Raw genomic sequence first — 22,028 nt, forward strand, 5'->3', positions numbered from 1 at the left:
GAATTTCGTTTACTTGGGAACCAGCATTAACACCGATAATAATGTCAGCATTGAAATCCAACGTAGAATCACTCTTGCCAACAAGTGCTACTTTGGACTGAGTAGGCAATTCAGGAGTAAAGTCCTCTCTCGACGTACGAAAACCACGCTCTATAAGTCACTCATCATGCCCGTGCTGGTATATGGCGCAGAAGCATGGAAAATGACAACATCCGCTGAGGCGGCTCTTGGAGTGTTAGAGAGAAAGATTTTGCGGAAGATTTAAGGGCCTTTACGCGTTGGCGACGGCGAGTACCGCAGATGATGGAACGATGAGCTGTATGAGCTTTACAACGACATGGACACCGACGCTCCAGCTCTGAAAGTATTCAACTCGGAACCCGCTGGTGGTAGCAGAGGAAGAGGGAGGCCCCCACTGCGTTGGAAAGATCAGGTGGAGAAGGACTTGGCTTCACTTGGCATTTCCAATTGGCGTCAGTTGGCACAAAAGAGAAACGAATGGCGTGCTTTGCTGAAATCGGCCAAAATCGCTTAGGCGGTCACAGCGCCAAAAAATTAGAAGAAGAACTGAATCAAAATTTTTAAATAGGTGGCAACCCTCTTTAAAAATGTCTCCAACAGTCACATTTCTTAAACCCTTTTAATTTGATACCTATATAATAAGTCATTTATTTTATCAATTAAATTGAGTTAAATTTTCAAACAGATGACAACCGTCCTTAAACATATTTTCGGCTGTAAGCCTTCTTAAAAATGTAAAGTTTGATACCCATATTGCAATACTTCATTTATTTTATCAGAACTAAAATTTTCAAAAAGGTGGCAACCCTCCTCAAAATATTTCCAACAGTCATCTTTTCTAGTAATAGGTCATTCATTTTATCTTTAAATTTAGTTAAATTTTCAGGATCCTACTATTTGACTTTAAATTACAAAAGAAGGGGAACAGTTTTAACGTAACATCTCCACAGGCAAAAGATATTGGCTACAATTTGTCATTTTGTTTGTCAGATATACGTTTTATCAGTGCACTTGCACAATATTCGCATTCGCAAAAGCTCCGCATTGATTACTGCGAATGCGAAAGCGAATGCGTATGTTAAAATTAATGCGGAAGCTCCGCGGTTGCGAATGCGAATGCGAATATTCGCAACAACCATTCTACATATTACCAATATTACCATGTTTCGGGCCCCGGCGAAGTCGATCAACCTCAATCCGTTATCGGACGTTTCGTCTTGGAGGCTGAATTTTCCGACAGTGGCGCCAAAGATCCCTGATGTCAGCCTTTGTCTTCCCGCGGTCATCAACCAGCCGGGCAGAGGCACCTTCCCCATTAAGGGTCCGGGTATTCCAGGTGCATACCCGCAAATAATAGTTCTTTATACGTTTGTGGTAGTCATCATCAAAAAAAAAAGGGGGTCTCATCCGAGGCTTTCTGAACTTTTTCATTGGGCGGGATTTTAACGTGGGGGCCCAACCCCAGCGCACTTGAAGTTTTACGCCTTCTCACTTTAGCTCGCAAAAAAACGCGTACGCATAAGAATCACTTCTGGCCACTCCCAGGTGAATGGCATTCAAAAGTTTTCCACTTCTACGCACGGAACCATCCTGTGTAATAACATTAGAAGCCCATATTTGGCAAGTTCAGTTAGAAATCTATTCAAAAGTTTTGAAGAAAATACTTCTTTTTGCTATTTTCTGAAATTTTCTGACTACATTATACGAGGTAAAGCGACGATATGTAGAAACCATGATAAAAAAATAGGAAGGTAGAACCGCTGAGAGGAATTTTTCAAATACTTGACGTTTGCAAGCAATTTAATTTTAAAATTTTACACACAAACTCACACACAGATTCTCATTTTCAATCTCAAACAACAACAACTTTGAACAATTCCTTTTTTTTACTCTCAATTTTATACGATTTTAAAATGTTGGCAAACTTCAAAAAAAAAAATCATGGCCGACGCATTGAGAGAACGGTTTTACCTTACTATGCTTTTATCATGGTAGAAACAATATAAACAAAAGTTATTTGAAGCATTCGACCGTTCCGATTTTCAATATATAATCCTATAGCTTTCCGAAAAAAATTTTATGCGACTGGCATGAGTAACCAAAACGAGCTTTTGTATTAAACTCTTGGCAAATAAAGTAAACATTACGACTATTTTTTACATGTAAACTATATTTTGCGTCCGAACGTTTGAAAAAAGCACCATTTGTAATTTTACTTTAGACCGTTCCCAAAATATTTTTACGTTGTTTTTTTTTGTGAGGCTTACGGAACATAAGCTATACTAAATTTTGTATAGAATTCCAATTCTTTTTAATCGTGTACCACAATTATGACGGATTTGTGGAAGGTACGGTTTCTACGAAAAAAAATTTAAAAGGGTGGTTGGAAAATCGCAAATATTTTGAAAGGGAATTGACCAATTAACCCAATATTTTGGTGGATGAAAGACAAAATATGTAGTAATCGATTGCCATCTATAAGCATTGTCCAGGCAAAATTTGATTTTCTTGCTCTTGGTTGACACTTTCCAGGAAATACCCATATATACATATATTTTTTTAAACCAAATAGTTCGCGCTTTTGAGGGTTAATGAATGATGTTAAAACTGTTAAGCATTCAACATCGCCTTTATAACTTAAACCAGCAAATTTAAATTTATTTAATCGACTTCTTTCCTAAGGACAAATTCACATTCTGTGAAATAGGCCCTAATGCTCAAACTACTTTACAATTCGTAAAAATAAAGTTAAGGAAAAAATTATTTTCAACAATTTTAAGTTTTTCATTAAAAAACGGTCTCAAGCTCAATAAAAATTATTGAATATAATTGTTATAAGGCCATAAAATAACAAAAACAATTAACTTAAGGACGAGCACACCTAAAAGTTAAACATTCTAATAATAGAAATATTAACAAAAACCAACAACCACATGATCATGTTTAAATAGCACTGGAACAGCTGCGATTGATTGTAGTTAGCTTAACTGAAAATGAAATGAAATAGTGTAAAAAAGCAACAAGAATTCACAAGGCGAACTTAGCAGAGTGCGTAGGCAGCTGGCTGAGTCAGTGGGATCGTCGGTTCGAATCCTACTGAAAGAAGTCTGATGAGGAAATGTGGTGATTTCCGGAATAGCTATCACTTCTACCATTTTTTCCAATTATTGTTGCTTTTCCACAATAAGTTTTTCATTAAAAAAACGGCCTCAAGCTCAATAAAAATTGTTGAATATGAATGTAAAAAATTATATTTCAGCCCAAAAAAAATATTGAGGTGTAAATATTGTATGGAATGACCCATATACAAGAATATCTCGTTTAAAGTAATAATATTATAAGACTATTATATAAATACATACATATGGTATTTATTCATAAATTTTGGTAAATCACTGTCCTTTTAAAACATCATGTAAGTAAAATACATTGGACTAAATTGATATATGTAAGTCAATAATTTGTCTCAACTATCTATTTTGAAAGTGGCATAAGTCACTTTACCGTAATGAAAAGTGGTGATTTTTCCATGACCATACTAAATCATTTATACTGAGAGAAATATAGGTATCTTAAGACAACTACAAGTAAATCTTTTCGAAAGTTATCATCAATATTGCAATACGTGCTAAAACGCAAACCCTTACATATATCGATTTAAAAACCAAGGGGCATATGCCACTTTCAAAATAAACGGCTCATTTGTGATCGGAAAAATAAAAATCACCTCATAATTATTTTCGGTGAGCGAAAAAAATAAAACTCAATTATAATTATTATTTTTAAGCGAAAAAAATAAAAATCATAAAATAATTTTTAAATGCTGATTTAAATTATTTTACTCATAATGATTACTGTCCCTGGCTTTTTTGCTATTTATGGCCTAATAACAATTATATTCAACTATTTTATTGAGATTGAGGCTTGAAGTTTGAAGTTTCTAAAAAAATCGCATTGATTTTTGGCACTTTCTTTTCACGCAGTTTCTTCCATACAAAGTATGTTCGCCATTGTTTTTTTGTATGAAAGAAAATAATAACACCTTGCAAAAAATCGGAATAGAAAGTTGCAAATTAGTATGCAAATTTATTAAATTTTCCTGAGCTGTGGTGCAGTATGAACTCTGTGCCAATACTTTTGTTCGTCACTGTACATATACATATGTATGTATGTATGTTGGGAGTGGTTCATAAAAATACTCTTTTTGGAAATTCATAAACGCTACATCAGAATATTGTTATTTGTGATAAAAAAAGAGACGAGTTTTTTTATTTGGAAAAAAGTTTTCTTAGAGGTCGCGCTGGTCGGTTTTTTATAAAAACGCTGATGCTCTCGATTTTTTATTTTCTTGACATGTTAAAATGCAGCTAAAAATGTGGTTTTTACATATAATTACTCTGGTATTATTGGGGAACATTCCCTTAATTACATACCTGTCTTGGACAGTTAGACTGGGCNTACGCAGTTTCTTCCATACAAAGTATGTTCGCCATTGTTTTTTTGTATGAAAGAAAATAATAACACCTTGCAAAAAATCTGAATAGAAAGTTGCAAATTAGTATGCAAAGTTATTAAATTTTCCTGAGCTGTGGTGCAGTATGAACTCTGTGCCAATACTTTTGTTCGTCACTGTACATATACATATGTATGTATGTATGTTGGGAGTGGTTCATAAAAATACTCTTTTTGGAAATTCATAAACGCTACATCAGAATATTGTTATTTGTGATAAAAAAAGAGACGAGTTTTTTTATTTGGAAAAAAGTTTTCTTAGAGGTCGCGCTGGTCGGTTTTTTATAAAAACGCTGATGCTCTCGATTTTTTATTTTCTTGACATGTTAAAATGCAGCTAAAAATGTGGTTTTTACATATAATTACTCTGGTATTATTGGGGAACATTCCCTTAATTACATACCTGTCTTGGACAGTTAGACTGGGCCTAGTTCCCGAAAATATGCTCTCGGAAAGACACTAGTAAAATTAAACCTGAAGTCAATTTTTTTTATTCAAAATGGCGGATCCAATATGGCGATCAAATTAAAAAAAAAAAAACTACTAAAATTAAAACGTTGATACTGAACGTTTTAAGCATTGTCAAGGGTTGAAACTCGTTTCCAGTGGGTTTCTGAGCTTGCTGATTATGAATCTGATGTGAGATTTTCAAAATTCAAAATGGTGGATCCAAAATGGCCACCAACTTAGAAAAAATGATTGGATTTGTTTGAAACTCTTAACCGCCATTTTGAATTTTGAAAATCTGATATCAGATTCGTAATCAGCAACCCTAGAAACTCATTGAAAACGAGTTTCAACCCTTGAGAATATTTAAAACGTTCAGTATCAACGTTTTAATTCTAGTAATTTTTTTTTTTATTTGATCGCCATATTGGATTCGCCATTGAATTAAAAAAATTGACTTCAGATTCGCAATCGCCGACCCCAAAAATAAATCCAACTATCTATATATATAAAAATGGTGTGAAAAATGTATAGTAATTCATCAATTGAGAACGGTTGGGCCGATTTGGCAATTTTTTTTTTCAGTTGTTCGTAATTGCCAGAAGGTTTTTACGAAAGAAAATTTTGCGAAAACCCTCCGGTGGACCAGGGACCGATCTATTCGAAAAAATCTTAGTTATGGTCCGATTTTCTTAAAATTTGGTACCTAGGTAGCTTTTTGCCTAGATTAGCATATAGGATGCTTTTTTTCCGAGAAGTGGACCAGGGACCGATCTATTCGAAAAAATCGTAGTTATCGTCCGATTTGCTTAAAATTTGGTGCGTAGGTAGGTTTTTGCCCAGATTAGCATATAGGAAATTTTTTTCCCGGGAAGTGGACCAGGGACCGATCTATTCGAAAAAATCGTAGTTTTGGTCCGATTTGCTTAAAATTTGGTACGTAGTTAGCTTTTTGCCTAGATTAGCATATAAGATTCTTTTTTTCCAGGTAGTTTCACTTCTTCTTCTTATCCGCCATGTTAGCTATCTGACAGAAAACGTGTTTCGTATTTTTTGTTGTAAACTAAAAAAATTTTACAAAAAGGCCAGCTTTTGACGTTGGAAAAATAAAACAAAGGAAAGCCAAACATATAAGTAGAGAATTTGTCTCATATTTTCAAATCATTTTCTTTATAACTGCTGCTTCCGTGGTTATTGCAACACACGGAATAGATGTAATAATGCAGCTATAGGGCCACCTCATACCACAGAATTTATCGGCCGCCTATTTAAATAGTAAGGCTCGCTTGAAATATGTACATGAAGATGTATGGAGGTGCGCACACTACACCAACTTAAGCGCTTCGACCAATTAGTTGTGGTGCAATGGAAAGACTAGCAAGCCCAACTAAATCGGCGGCCGACAAAGTCCGTGGTATGCGATGGATCTAAAACATTTTAAACAAGAAATATTGCAGTCACATTTTCGTTTTTAGGATTTTTATTCATGTGATTAGCAGTGGCAAGAATGTATGCATTAAATACATAAATGTATATTAAAAATTAAGTGATCAGTTATCTATATATATAAAAATGGTGTGAAAAATATAGAATATAGTAATTCATCAATTGAGAACGGTTGGGCCGATTTGACAACATTTATTTTTAGTTCTTCGCAATTGCCAGAAGGTTTTTACGAAAGAAAGTTTTGGGAAAACCTTCCGGGAAAGTCTGGAAATTGGAAAAATCGAAAATTGATTTTTTTTTTGTATGGAATTTTTTGGGCAATTCCTTCGGAATGGCTTTCGAATGGAAAAATAGAAAATTCTAAGTGGAAAACTCAGATAAATCCGGAAGAACGCGAAAAATTTGAATTTTTTCGACGGAATTTTGCATTTTATCGCATGATTTGATGATTTTGGACGATGTAAAGGTGGAAAATTCGTTGTGAAGCTTGGGAAATTTCGAATAATTGTGAAATTCATAGTGAGCATGAATCAATTGGGAACAATTTTCTCCCATGTTTCCTAACCGATTCGAATGGTTGCTGTTTTTTTGGAAAGCTGTTTAGTAGGAGGAGTAAAAAACTGTATTTGGTATGTAGGTAGTCTTTTGCCTAGATTAGTATGTAGGATCCATTTTTTCCGTTAAGTTGGCCAGGGACCGATCTATTCGAAAAAAGTCTTATTTATGGTCCGATTTGCTTGAAATTTGGCACGTAGGTAGCTTATTGCCAAGATTAACATATTGGATACTCTTTTTCTGATAGTTGGACCAGGGACCGATCTATTCCAAAAAAATATAGTTTAAAAAACTAAAACCTCCCTATTATAATTACCATTCGTACTGTCATCAGGTATGTAACTTGAGAATAGAAATCGCAGCATCTTTTAGGCGCATCAATATTACATAGTTACATCCCGAGCTAATAAAAGGAAGGTAAAAATCTCATTTATGGTCCGATTTGCTGGAAATTCGATACCTGTATTATACATATGCGTACAATAGCATTGAGTCATTGTTTTACAGCTCGAAAGGAGTTCGAAGGCGCCGGAAACATGTGGGTATTGACTATTTAACAATACTTATTACACAGGCCAACAACAATAGGAAAAAAATTATGCAGCAAATGTTAACGCTATTTTTGACATAAGCATAAAGTTTCCATCAACTCCAGATTTTAAGAAAAACGAGGTCAAAGTGTCAAAAAATCGCGTTTTTTGCAATATTTGAGAAGCTCTAGCAAAGAAACAAAGGGTGGTAGAACCTCTCACTTAGGCGTAGATTAAAGTCAAGAAATCTCGACCACTATCCCTGCAAATTCCTGCACCTTTGCTTGATGGTCACTTATCGTCATTTGTTGAACAGAAAAAACTGATTTTGGGAAGTTTGAGTACCTACAGTTGTCCACAAAATAATAGGAGTGCGATATTTTGACCAGTTTTTGCTATTTGTCTTTTGTTTATTTAATGTCTATTATTTTTTTATAAAAGCCTAGCTGGCTATACAACAAACACCATATAAATTCAGATTTTAAACTTTGTATAAAAATTATAAAAATTTTGCAATTTTTCACCCAAATTTCAAACTTTTTAATCAGAATCTTTAGAAAAAATTCTGGTATGCAGTTTTGTAGCACATTCAATTCTAGTCTGAAGAAAAGCAGGTTTCAAGCGGCTAAAAAATTCCGTTGATTTTTGGCAATTTTTTTGCTGGCAGTGTCCTCCATATAAAAGAAAATTGTCGACATACTTTGTATGGAAAAAACCTGAAACACCTTTAACCAAAAAAATTCTCAAAAATCAACGGAATTTTTTAGCCGCTTGAAACTTGCACTTCTTCAGACTAGAATTGAATGTGCTACAAAACTGCATACCAGAATGTTTTCTAAAGATTCTGATTAAAAAGTTTGAAATTTGGGTGAAAAATTGCAAAATTTTTATAATTTTTATACAAAGTTTAAAATCTGAATTTATATGGTGTTTGTTGTATAGCCAGCTAGGCTTTTATAAAAAAATAATAAACATTAAATAAACAAAAAGACAAATAGCCAAAACTGGTCAAAATATCGCACTCCTATTATTTTGTGGACAACTGTACCTCAATTAAGCAAAAGGTGTTAGAACCTTCCACTTAGGCTTATATTAAGGCTTGGACCTCTGACTTCAATCCCTGAAAATACCATTCCTGCACCTTAACTCTAACAGTGATTGTTGGGCGATAAAAAGTAAATGAGTCACCTATACTCAGGGCAAGGTTTCAGGGATAGTAGTCTGCAGTTCTAGCTTAAATTTAAGCTTAAGTGGATGGTTCTATCACCTTTTGTTTCCTTGCTAGATCTTCTCAAATATTGCAAAAAACGCGATTTTTTTCACTTTCACCACGTTTTTCTCAAAACTTGGAGCTGATGGAAACTTTATACTTACGAATTCGTAATCAGCACAAAACAGTCTATCAAAAACAGCTTTAACATTTGCGCGTCAAAATCGGTGTTGCCCTGTGTTACCGACACTAATTATATAAAGAGAAGCTCCTTCTTTTTATAAGAGGTGATGTCGTCAAAGGCTGTATCGAAATTTAGACACCTACTGCAGACTTTCTATATATTAAGGGAGAGTGATATCACCCATACATATCGAATTTTTCATAGCGTATATCTCGGAAATATTTGTAAGTGTCCTGGAAATTGGTATAGTGATTTTGGGGCTACTGGAAAAGGGGGCGTGGCGCTTCCCAAACATATTGAAACTTTTATCTATCCGTACATATATGTATACACCCAGAATACAGTGTTTTTTTTCTTTTTCGTAATATATTTTTTTGTTTATTTTTTNGATACAGTGTTTTTTTTTCTTTTTCGTAATATCTTTTTTTGTTTCTTTTTTATAGAAATATAGTTCATTTTACATCATTTTGCATTTTGGGTAAGCAGTTTTGTAGTTCACCCAATTTTGTATCATAAAGTGCAAGTTACCGTTGATTTTTAAGATTTTTTTCGCTGATGATGTTGCGCATTTTCTCCGTATAACGAATGCGTAAGAGTTTTTTTGTATGGGAAAAATGCCGAAGAGTGTCAGTATGAAAAAGACTTATTCTGGTGGGTGGACTCCTCCTAAACGACCGAAACGATTTTAATGACATCTTTTATGTGTTTGAGTAGGTCCACGTATAGTTTAAGTTCACAACTTAAAACGCCAGGTGGCGCTAGAGTCGAGTTATTACTCAAAATCCTATTTGTGATCCGATTTGACTCATATTCGAGACATATATGTATTGGTAACGATAGGGGCAATACTATTGCAAAAAAAGATGCGCAAGGTGGCGCTGGAGCCGAGTTATTGCTAAAAATCGTCATTTCGGAGTATCAGAGATCAAAGTCAAATTACCCGCGTTAAATCAACCATCAGAACCATTGCGGTCCTTGCTTTACGTTGACTAAACAGAATGTGGACCAATGATACTCAGCAGTTTGGAAATTGCCCACAACTATAATATACAGATTCAAGGACGATTCACCATCGAGCCGCAAGGCCTTCTTCCCGGTATAACGCTTTCGTCAGATTATTTAAGACGGCAATGGAGGATATGCCTTCTGTCGACCACAAAACCAAACGTGAAAGTGAATTGCTGGCGAACGTTGGTCCAAATTTTTCATTAAAAAANATGCCTTCTGTCGACCACAAAACCAAACGTGAAAGTGAATTGCTGGCGAACGTTGGTCCAAAGTTTTCATTAAAAAAATTAATTTTGGGCGGGACGAAGTTCGCCGGGTCTGCTAGTTTAAAAAAAAATTTATAACTCTTTGGATCCGCCATTTTGAATTTTGTAAAACTGACTTCAGATTCCTAATTAGCAACCCCAGAAACCCCCTGGTAACAAGTTTCAACACATGACAATGCATAAATCGTTCAGTATCAACGTTTTAGTTTTACTAGTCTCTTTTCGAGAGCATATTTTCGGGCACTAGGCCCATTCTAACTGCCCAAGACAGGTATGTAATTAAGTAAATGTTCCCTAATAATACCAGAGTATTTATATGTAAAAACTACATTTTTAGCAGCATTTTAACATGTCAAGATAATAAAAAATTGAGAACATCAGCGTTTTTATAAAAAACCGACCAGCGCGACCTCTGAAACTTTTTTTTTCAAAATCAAAAAAAAACACGTGTCTCTTTTTTTATCACAAATAACAATAATTTGAGGTAGCGTTTATGAATTTCCAAAAAAATTTTTTGAACCACTCTAATGTATGTATAAGAAATGCTTTCACTTACTTGTATTATCGCCGCTGCTTTCAGTCAAAATGGCTGGGCTGGTGTTGGTTTCATCTATTGCATCCAAAGTCGAAGTTTGTGATTCGAGATTAGATCCTACTTTACTTTCATTTTTCTTAGTTGCATGGATCAAGAAAAATGCTTCCACCGTTGGCTGCAATACCAGAACTGCATATTCATCCTTAGACTCTTCCAAAGCAACTAAACATTCGCTCAGAGTGTTCCAGAGATCTTGCAGTGATATTATTTGACTAAGGGTTGGCTTTTTGTTCGTGGATTCCATGACTGATGAGTCTTCGGCGTAGAAAATCTCACGTACTTGTATAAATATCTTAAGCGTTTTCAAAAAATATAGTTGGGCCGACGAAGGGGAAAGCAATTTTTTTATCGATGGCAGTTGTAGCTCACATGAAGGTTTAAAATTGCTAGGGGCTGAAATAATAACATTTTCCGACGTAAACCGGTCTTGCATAACTCCCTCGAGTACGACTTTATTTTGAGGAGCTGTACCACATTTCGCGTCTTTGTCGAGTTTATTGTGAACTTTGTAGGATCGAATTTCATCTAGCAAGTTTTGTATCGCCAAACGGACTTCTTTCGCTAATCCAAATACTGCAGAGGATAAGTACTCGAGGAATATAGCATTCGATGCGTGAGAACACTGACTCAAGTTAACAATCAGTTTTGAAATGTTATCCAATCCGTCAACGGTTCCACATTGATGTGTTAGCACTTCAGTTACCAACTGTAGTTGTGAAAAGTTCTTCGAATATAATTTGTTTTTAATACGATAGCCAGCATTGTATTGGTTGGCTTCGGCACTGATGGTGGATTCTTCCTTAAGCTTTACTTCATTGCTGTTGAAACTTTCGTCAGCATCGGAGACTTTATTTATCAACTTGCTTTCTTCTAAATCACTTTCTTTTGGAAGTTCAGCACTAAGCGACGCTAGCAATTTGACAAGCATGTCTGTCAGTTGCGGAGAACGGCATATCACTTTGTACGGTAGCATTTCTAGTAATTTTGAAAGTGGTGTGTCATTGAATGTTTGAAAATCCTGATTCTGTTCCTCCCACTCCCATCGAGGGTGAGATATGAGTGGGAAGTCCTGCATATTTGTAAGTCGCTGTGGAGTATGCAAGTCTATCTTCAAAAGAACATCCCAAAACTCTTTGCTGTTGGTGTTATAAGAAATTTTCTTGGCATTTTTACTCTTTGCCCCGGTTGAGCTACTTTTTTGTCCACGACTAGCCGCTGCCTTTGACGTTGACGGCCCTTCATCTAGTCTGAAATCAGAAGACTTTTGGGTGACTTTACTAACGTTCGAAGTACTATTGGCTACATCTCTCTCCACTTCAGAGAAATTTACGGCACTAAGCCCACTAGGGGAATTTCTGCTGCTATCGCTAGATTCCATGGCCGAGTCACATCGTTTCTTTTGGTCGTGCTTAAACGGTACGAAACTTCTTGGGAAATGTCTGGCTAATACAAACAGCAAATCCAAGCAATTTTTGACCACCATTTGTGCTGCCTGCGGATTAATATTTATGTTATAGTTGCAAGGCGAACTGTGATCAAGGTTCATGTGTTGCGTTTCATTGATTATAAAAACATTCGATTTGTAACCAAAAGCTGCATCCACTCTGAGTTTAAGCCAATGTGGTTTAACGATAGACCGCTCAGAATCACTTGCTTTTTCCTGGTTTGTTTTTTGAATGATACTTATCAAAGCTTGAATAATCCAAGTTCTTGTAGGAGCATGATAGCACAAATTTCGTATGACGCGATGGAATCGAGTGTAATTAATTTTAGTGTCCTCGGTAAATAAAAATAGTAGTATTGTGGCTAAACAATCCGGGTCAAGCATATTGTTGTCATCCTCCATGAAAAGCAATGCAATAGGCTTGCCATGTATTTGTTGCTGATGTTGATGAACTATTGTTGTATGCTGGTGATGTTGTGATTGTTGATTACCGTGCGCTTCATACCATATCGAGTTGGAATGCCATCTCGAATCATCGGTGAGGTTTTGTAAAGAGGATGGGAAACGTCGGAGTACATGAGGCGTATCAACACTAGGTCCATTTCGACTTTCCCAATCGCGTCGTAAATACTGGGCTTCTGCTGCGAGATCGGGAGGTAAACTGGCAATCTGTGATTCTTCCATGTCAGTGAGAATGGCTTGTCGCAAGGATTCCGGCAAGTTTTGGAAGAAAGCGGCCGTATCAACAGGATCATCAGGATTTGCTGCCGAAGCAGCTTGACGTTGTTGTTCTATTCTTTGTTGCATTAGAACCTCTGTTTGTATGTTTGGCGGTAAAGCAGCTAAAAACTCTGGATTAACTTCAATTAAAGAATCGTGAGCAACTTGAATTGCGTTCTGTTGTGCCCTTTGACGTATGCGTTGCATCCTTAGGTGCTCGTTTATAACTTCTTCGCGCATTTCTGCTGGCAATGCAGCTAAAAATGACGGATCCACCCCCTCTGGCACTTGCAAATCTCCCAATGCTGCACGGACTTCAGCATTCATGACGGGAGGAGGAGTTGTGTCAGTCGTCGGATTAAGGGCTTCACCCGTGGGCTGTTCTTCGACGGACGGAACATCGAGCTCACGATTTGAAACAGTGGCAGCGCCTTCTTCTATGTCTTCTAATACAATATTATTCGAAGATATATCCACTGATTCGATTGCAGAAAATAGTTCAGATGCTTGAGATACTACATTGTCCATATCTCCCGAAGGTGGCTCTTCTATATCGGCTCGCATATCATTGCCAAGTTGAATAGGGTTGATTTCCTCTCTCATAAAACCGACATTTAAATCGGCATTACCTTCATCTACATCCAGTCCGTCGTCAAAATCGTCTTCAACATCCTGAATGTTTTCGTCCTCATTTGTTACCAAAATGGCTGGGTTTTCTTCTTCACTCGAGAACTCCAATTCCCCAACATCATCGTTTAATATTTGGTCCTGATGGTCTTGTGTGTCCTCGGATAAAGCAATGCTCTCGTTCCTCTCTGAGGTGGTTTCGTTAGTAGAAATATTAGTGGAACCACTATTTGAACTGGTGGATTGTTGAATAAATACCGGAATGGCACTCCGGCGATTAGGGGAGTTGAAAGTGGTGGTTGAAACCGGTTGTTCTGTTGATTTGGTTTTTTGGCCCTCCTTGAACACTCTTAGCAAAAACGGTATCAGAAGATGTGCAACATATAAGCACGCATCTGTTTGAGACTCCAAATCCAGGTGTTTTGCTTCTTCAAGCCACCAATGTAAGCTGTCTTGATTGAATATATCAAGTTGTCCTTCTTCAGTTGGATTATTGAATGATGGCATGAGCGTGCAGTATTGCTGATCTAGCAAAATTAGGCGTCTCGTAGACTCCCGCCTTTGAATGAAATTACCTATAGATGTGGTTTGGCTGACGTTGTTTGCTGAGCCAACATATACCGTAGTGTTTTGATTGCGCTCCTGATTGGTTGTAGAAGTGTTTCCAGAATCTATATTTGTGGCGTAATTCACATCTCCCCGCGTTGAGCCGAGTCTTGGTGTCACCCAAACAGATGAGGGATTGGTGCGAACTGAGCTTTCTTCCCTGTTTGTTACATTGCTTTCAGCAAACGACGAAGTAACCAAATTGTTTGCCGTATTATCAGAGGATTGGCCACCGCCTCGAGAAACGGGTTCTGATAGCAGCAAAATATCATTTCGATCTTCTGTGCGTTCCTCGCGCACATTTCTATTCTCGACATTGATATTGCTGCCAGCACTAACAACTTGATCCCTGCTTCTGCCATTAACTTCCGATGTTTCGTCATCTGCATCAGATCCGTTTACCACTTGTTCGCCACTTCTACCACTTACCTCCGAGGCTTCATCGTCGGCATCATTTGAAGCGGTTTCAGAAGACTCTGGCTCATAAATGTGGTCGAAAACTTCAATGAACTGTCGTGTTTCTTCGTCTGCATCTGTTTCGCTATGATCCTCCACGTCTTCTTCATTGCCATCTTCGTCGTCGTCATCATCTTCATCCTCGTCGTTACGCTCGTTTTCTGTGGAGGCGTTTGAATCGGATTCAGATTCGCTTGTGCTCACTTCTCCCAGCAAAGACGTCGAGTTGTCTACAACGGCCGCAACAAGTTCGGATGAAGTGGACGCCCCATCGCTGCCGCCACTAACTCCACCCTCGGCGTTTGCCTGATTGGCATCAGATCGGTTATTTCTTGTCTCCATTCTACTGCCATCACCAGGTCCATTATTTGAATCAGAGCTACGACCCAAAAATGCTACGTTACCATTTTGCAAAAGATCGTCCCATAGTTGATCAAAGTTGATTTGAGGTCGCAAGTTTGTTGAAGTCAGAAGATGTGATTCACGCTCATTTTCTTCAGTCTCATCATTGCCGGTTGCCATAGAGTTGGAAGGATCTTCTGAGTCCAAAAATATATCTTCGCCATTTAAAATGAAGTCGAAGGCTTGCCTGCGATCGGAAAGGACGTTTCGGATTATATCACGAAGGACATGCTCACTGCCGACCGAACCAGAGCTCTCGTTAGTGGATCGCGATGTTAATCTTGGATATAGCCTGCGATTCACAACCGCGTTGCTTCCATTAGGCGGTGTTCCAAAAAATATTCTCCTTGAAGACAAAGTGCCAGGAGTTATGGTAAGCCTCAGCAATATTTCCATTGGACGTAATGTTGCATGAATTGTAGTAAGTGTGTTTGAATTAGACAAGTCTTTATATTGGGCAAGTTTAGCTAAATCAGTCATCACACCCTGGCGCAACAAAATTCTGTACATGTTATTGCGTTGTAAATGCATTTTGTTAGAAAGCATCGGGCTTTCAATCATTATGGGAATCAAACCAATCAAAACTTGTAAGCGAACATGCTCTTCCGTGTAATTTGGTTCGGTCAGTGTACGCACCAGTGCTTCGTGGACTTCCTCGACCAATTTGGATTGAACTGTTTGTTGGCTCACACAGTCTGACAGAGACGACAGAAGAACTCTTGACATCATGCTTACTTCCGGATCCTGTTGTCGCTTTGTGATAGGTAGAAAATGATCAAGAATAAATGAAATACATGACTGCGGTTTTGTTATCAATGGGCTATCAGTTGGTGTATATGTATAATCCATTATAAGTTTTGGAACTAAACACTGATATGACCGCACAGCATCAGCTAATATCTTTAGTAAAGTCGATCGCGGAAGTATTGGTTTTTGATGCGTATGACTTGTAGATGGAATATGCCAGCTACAGCAACAGGGATTTATATCGACATTTTCCGTACATTTTTTTGATGACGAGGCTTTCAGCTGAGATTTGTCTAATTGTTCTGGTGGCGACTCCTCCATTCTTGCCAAGCCGTCATCAATATCTGCTGTTACTGGTACGCCTCCATAATGAATGCAAGGTTGGACGATTGCTCTCAGTAACTCCTTCACGGTTTCTTCTGAGGCGTCGTCAGTTTTCGAAAAAGTGTTGGAAGCCGTATCGCTCGTCTTATTTGCTTGAGCTTTTACAAGAAACCTTGAGTCGTCTACAGGGAAGTTCGAGCTCATTGCATTATCCGCTTGCAATGACTGTTTGGCGGCCATGAGGAATACAGTAGGATGTCTTGCCACAGCCGAAGATACTTGTGTGAACAGATACACAAGATCTCGATGACCCACTGGGACTGTAGACGATGAACGCGCAGTCAAAATTCTCTCAATAGCCTCCTGCAAAACTGATGGAGCTTCAAGAACATGTCGAATTATAACAATGGCGTATGTGGGGAATCCCATCGTGCCGCAAGTTTGACGCATCTTTAGTAACAGAGAAATTCCCCCGTTTTTGTAGAAGGCTTTCGCATTTTCGTAATCTTTTGTTAAACGAGCGCAAAGTTTCATAATCGACAGTTTGGTTTCGAAATCTACCAATAATTCTGGGCGGAGTAAATGAACAAGACAAGCAACAATGTCAATGCAATTTTCTCGAGCTAACCCAACAAGTTCTTCGTGTAATATGATCTTTTTGCTGTGTTTCGAAAACCCTGCCAAGCTCTTTTTCGAAGACAATTTTGTAGTATTTTTTAGTTTAATTTTCTTTTCTCCCAATGGAACGCCCTCTTCAGAAAGCGGTGCACCCACTTGCTGGGAATCGGTTTCATTGGTAACGTCAACATTTTTTTCAGCTTCAGAATCTTTTTTGCCAAATGACAGGCTAGTTAGAGAACGAAGACAAACCAATTCATCTTTGAATATGATACCTTCACCGCCTGGCTTGGTCCTTATAGAGCGCGTAAGAATGCTCTCTGTTTTCGTATTGGTATTTCCGTTTCTTCCATGGTTAAGCAAGCATAAAGCTTCTGATATTTTCAAATCTGGTAATACAGGCCTATGACTTCCCGATGCTTCGCTTACTTGTGTCATACAGTTAAAATTCACAGTATATCGTTGGCGACCGATATTGATCACTTGGGATTTTTCGCCCATTGCAAAAGCATTTTTAATTAAATTGTTATTCGATTCTGTATAGGAATTCCATTTACCTGTTGATACGTCGTACCATCTCCATTTATCACTGCATACAGCACGCATATTTTCCCTTCGCTGTAGGATTATGCACACATTGTCGATCGCATCAACAAATTCTATGAAGTTTTGTAACCATAGAGGAGCTTGGGGTTTGACCCCAATCAATGTTTGTTCCTTCAGTAAAGCTTCAGTCTCGTATAACAGATTGACCATGGTATGCATAGATTTTTCTTGCGAAACGATAGCGCAGAATTCTTTCCTAATATCGCTGTAATTTTCATCGAGTAGTATTGTAGACACTTTAAGCCGTATTAAGAGTTTTGTCGAAGTTTCGCCAAAGAAAATATTTTCCAATTGAGATGGGTTTGTGATCTTCTCAGCTTTTATGATGTCAATTATTTGATCCATACACTCGGTAACGCCCCTAACAAGATTCATCATAAACTCCCGTTTATTTTGCTGATTATTTTGCCGATACAGTACAGATAGCAACTCTGTGCCGGTGTTTACGCTTTCGGGCAAATACTCCATAAAGGCAAACACCCTCTCAAATACTTCGTTGCAAAACTGATTGAATATATCAATTGGTAACAGCTCGACATCGTGAACAATGCCGCATTGTTTATATTTTGAATTTACTTTTGTTTCACTGGTTCTGTTAGAATTGGATGTAGAGGTTGAGGCCGTTTCAACGTCAACATCCATATCGTTAGAAGGGGACTGAGATTGTGGTACTGAAGTACTTTCGTTAGTTTGGATATCAGTGTTGGTTGCCTCCGGGTGATTCAGCAGAAACTCAGTGGCCTGCTCCAGCGAGCGTGTGCTTCTCAAAGCATCTAAGACGTGTTGTTGGCCGAATCCCATATCGGTCAGTACTTTGAAATAATTGGCATTTAGGTATGCTTCATCGGTACTTTTTGTAGATTTTTTACGTTGTTCAACCAATTTTTCAGCGTTTTGGATTTCATCTAATCGCGCTTTATATCTACTACAAATCGTATTGTGGGACTTGATAATATGCTTTAATATGGCCATTATAGTTTCCGTTATAGATACGCCATAATTAGGAATAGGTTTACGCTTCCAAATCCGCCTAACAACATGCATAGCCAGGTGATGCATGTGTATCAAATAGAATATAGGCTCAAAATCAATTGATTCTGTAGTGGGGCCACCTTTTGCGGACAAAGTGTAGGGCGAGTCGAGAATTCCGCGCGGATTAACCATCTTTTCAAGTAACTGCAACCATGCATCTATGAACTCTCCAGTCCCTACGGGATACTCGTTTGTGTCACTGGCGACATTTTGCAAAATATTTTCCAATTTCAAGCATTGATCAAATCCAAATGTGTTTGGACTGTTGTCTAGTGATAGTGCCCAATAAAACATATCAAAAAATGCTTTGAGACCATTTTCTTCACAAAATTGGGATATCATTAAATGGAAGCAACTGCGTTTGTCGTCAAACAGCATTGGGCCCGTAAAACCAACAGAACATATAAGAAAGGTAAGCTTCAACTTTGGCGCTGGTTTCGATACGTTGTCCTCATGGCTGAACCCATTAACGAGAATTGAGCTAAGCACACGAGCGATTTCCTTCGCGTCAGCAGTGGGAATCTTGTTTGCATTGCTTGCGGAATAGTCATTGCTTCTTCTCTGTCGGGCTTGTGGTGTACCTACGGACAATTTCACCAAGGTTCCAAACAGCTCTGCCAGAGCCCGACCTAAGCGCGAAGAGGCTGCTAGCAATGATTTTATATACCGCAATTGATCATCTGCTTTTATTTTTGATTTAATCGAGCTTAATTTTTCCATTTTGGGGGTTGAGTCCTCAATTTCAGCATCTACAGCCTGCTCAGTTAGCGGTGTTTCATACAATCCAGACTCAGATATCTCATCTGAGCAAAGGCTTAACAGAATAGTACTTTCCCATACCAGAGATATATAAAGTCGAACTAAGCTTTGCAATAATTGTAAGCCAGTCCCAGAATTGGTGCCCCAACGACTTAGTAACGTTAGCCGCATATCACTCGAAGCATTTCGACACAAATGTACCAAGAGCACTACGTATCCATGAACGGAACTCATATTGTGTAAGAGTGGGGTATATTCCGCTGTCGAAAAGCCATCATCTAGTTTCGGACAAGCAATTAGTTCTTGCAAAAGTATGCTTCCTCCGGGAAAATTGAAATTCAATATGAGCGGTTTTAGATTATCAATTATTTTCGACAACTCTTCTAGAGCTATATCAATTACTGTCGTCTCGTGCGCCAAATTTAATATCGATTTGCACACATTGGCAACAGCCTGTGCTGTTGTGGATACTGGCGAGTCAATTGGCAAATTCGGCAAAGAAAGCAGCCGAAGCAGAGGCTGCAACCCACCATGCATTACAAATTCTCGACAGTGATCGCCGTTTGAGCTGTTACTAAATATTGCATCAATAAATTTCATCACATTTAATATATAGTCGATTAAAGGTATGGCTTCTCGCTCCTGATTTGACCGGACTTGCACTTGTTCTATTGCTGCTCTATTCTGTCTTTGCTGCGAGGCAGACGACATTTCATCGTCGTCTTCATCATCTTCACCGCTGCTATCATTCTCATTGCATCTTATTTCGAGTGTGCTTTCTGTGTTTGTGCTTTGTTGGGTGTTCGGATTGAATGTGTTCGCAACAGAATTACTATTATCTTTATGAGCCCTCCAACAAATGTAATTGGAATCAGATCCAAATCGAACCAATTCATGAAGTAAACGTACTATAGCCTCTATTGCGTCTGTGCGCAAATAAGGATGGTGTTTCATTAGATCGTCCATTGCATTACCCAAATTCGTAGAGGTATCACCCAACGGATCTGATGATCGGCGCCTACGCATAGCTATTAAATAGTCTGGCGAAAGTAATACTCTCAAGAACTTATCAAAAGGATCATAGGACATGAATTCCATTAGTCCACGTTCATTAAGGCATAGAGCTGAAAATATGTTTGGCAATGAACCCAATATCTCCCTTGTAGCTGGTACTTCCTTTTGTAGCAACGAACGGAGAATTACATTTGTTAAGCCAGTTTCTTGTAAGGACGACAACAATGACGGTTCATTGAAAACATAGACTGTTACAACATCTGTAGCTAACAAGAATAAAGAAGGACCGTAATACTCCGCATTCGATATTATATGCTGCAATGATTTCGGCAGGGAGCTCTCCATTATATTCCGCATTCCGTTGAAATGTGCATGATCCTGAATAGACTTTTTAAGGAAGTTCAGCATTGACTTCAGTAAAGCTGCCCTTTGAGTCACACAAGCCAACTTTTTGCCATCCTGGTCATTTACAGATGACTGGGACGCAGATTTTTCATTTGTCGTTCTATTATAGGTTTTTGGTCCCCGTTGCAGTTCGCTTCTTCTCATACAAGCCGCGTTATCTTCGAATGTTTCCGCTTGTGCATTATCCCCATTTCCTTGTTCGGTAACTACATCTATAAAATCAAAAATAATTATAATCAATAATCAATATTAGAACTGTTTATTTAAGTAGCAAAAAGCTTAGCTTAATTTTAATAACTGTACAAACTACGAGAACTACGCGACAAACAAAATTCTACGCCGAAAATGTGACAGAAAAAAATAGTCAGTATCCTAAAACTATTATGTTAACTCTTACCAGGACTGTAAAAATTTGCAATCAATTTTTTTAGAAATCAATGATTGTGCTTACTAATACGACTACAATCAAAATTTATTGCTTTTTTCTGATTGAAAAAACTACAATCAATACAATTGTAAGCGTATTTGATTTCAATGATTTTGATTGCAATCAAATCACTGAGTCAAACGTGCTGGAATGAGAGTTAAAATCTTGACATAAACAATGGAATGATTCGTTTAATTCAAAATTAGTTTTGCATGGCTTCAAAAACAGAGGTTGAACGTGTCTTGACACTCGAGAGGGAACATTCAAGTTTGCCTCAGCCAGAAGGGCCGGGCTATTAATTAAGCCTGTCATTAATTTTACGATAAATATTATACCTAGCATTTCTCTACGACAGTTAAAATCACGCAATGCAAAAAGCAAGAACTGTTTTGGAATTGATTCAATCCTTTCTGAATAACTTGGTAGCGGGGATTCCAAACAATAGATCCGTATTCTAATATAGGTCTAACTAAAGTGGTAAAAAAAGCTTTTGTTACATAAGGATCTTTGAACTCTTTTGACCATCGCTTTAAAAATGCAACTACGCCTTTGGCTTTATTGGCATGAAGGTTGAAATTGAGTTCGGAATCCATTGTGACACCAAGTACGACAAAATTGGATACCTGCTCCAGATAATAATTTGATATTGAATAAACAGCTGGATGAACTGCCCTTCGAGAGAAACATATAACTTTACAATTTTTAAGGTTTAGTGGCATATAGTTTGCATTACATCAACTAACCACGTTGCAAAGACGTTTCTTCGATAGAGGACAATGTTTTAAAAAGTTTCACATCATCGGCACATATAAAAATTTTTTAATATTTTATTATACATAGAACTATCATTAATGAATATCAGGAACAGAATCGGACCAAGGTGGCTTCCCTGAGGAAGTCCTGAAGAAACTTTAATGATGTTGGAAGAACAGTTTTTAGAAATAACACTTTGCGTTCTATCAGAGAGGTAAGAAGAGATCCATTGAAGAAGACTGGGCTGAAAGCCAATTAGGTCGCGTTTACGGATGAGTAACGAGTGGCATACTTTGTCAAAAGTAAGTAAGTAA

The 22,028-nt window shown here is 37.7% G+C and overlaps 1 protein-coding gene across 2 annotated transcripts in view; it reads right to left on the bottom strand.

The window, feature by feature from the left end:
* Nucleotides 1-22,028, bottom strand: part of HUWE1 (HECT, UBA and WWE domain containing E3 ubiquitin protein ligase 1) — a 110,106-nt gene that overhangs the window by 61,237 nt on the left and 26,841 nt on the right. For both annotated transcript variants that reach the window (XM_017615251.1, XM_017615252.1), the window contains one exon: nt 10,736-20,746. In XM_017615251.1, the coding sequence (XP_017470740.1) occupies nt 10,736-20,746 (10,011 nt within the window). The remainder of the gene's footprint in view (nt 1-10,735; nt 20,747-22,028) is intronic.

The sequence above is a fragment of the Rhagoletis zephyria genome, unplaced genomic scaffold (assembly GCF_001687245.7).
Source record: "Rhagoletis zephyria isolate East Lansing unplaced genomic scaffold, Rhagoletis_zephyria_1.1 Rzeph_scaffold_00985, whole genome shotgun sequence".
NCBI classification, from domain to species: domain Eukaryota; kingdom Metazoa; phylum Arthropoda; class Insecta; order Diptera; family Tephritidae; genus Rhagoletis; species Rhagoletis zephyria.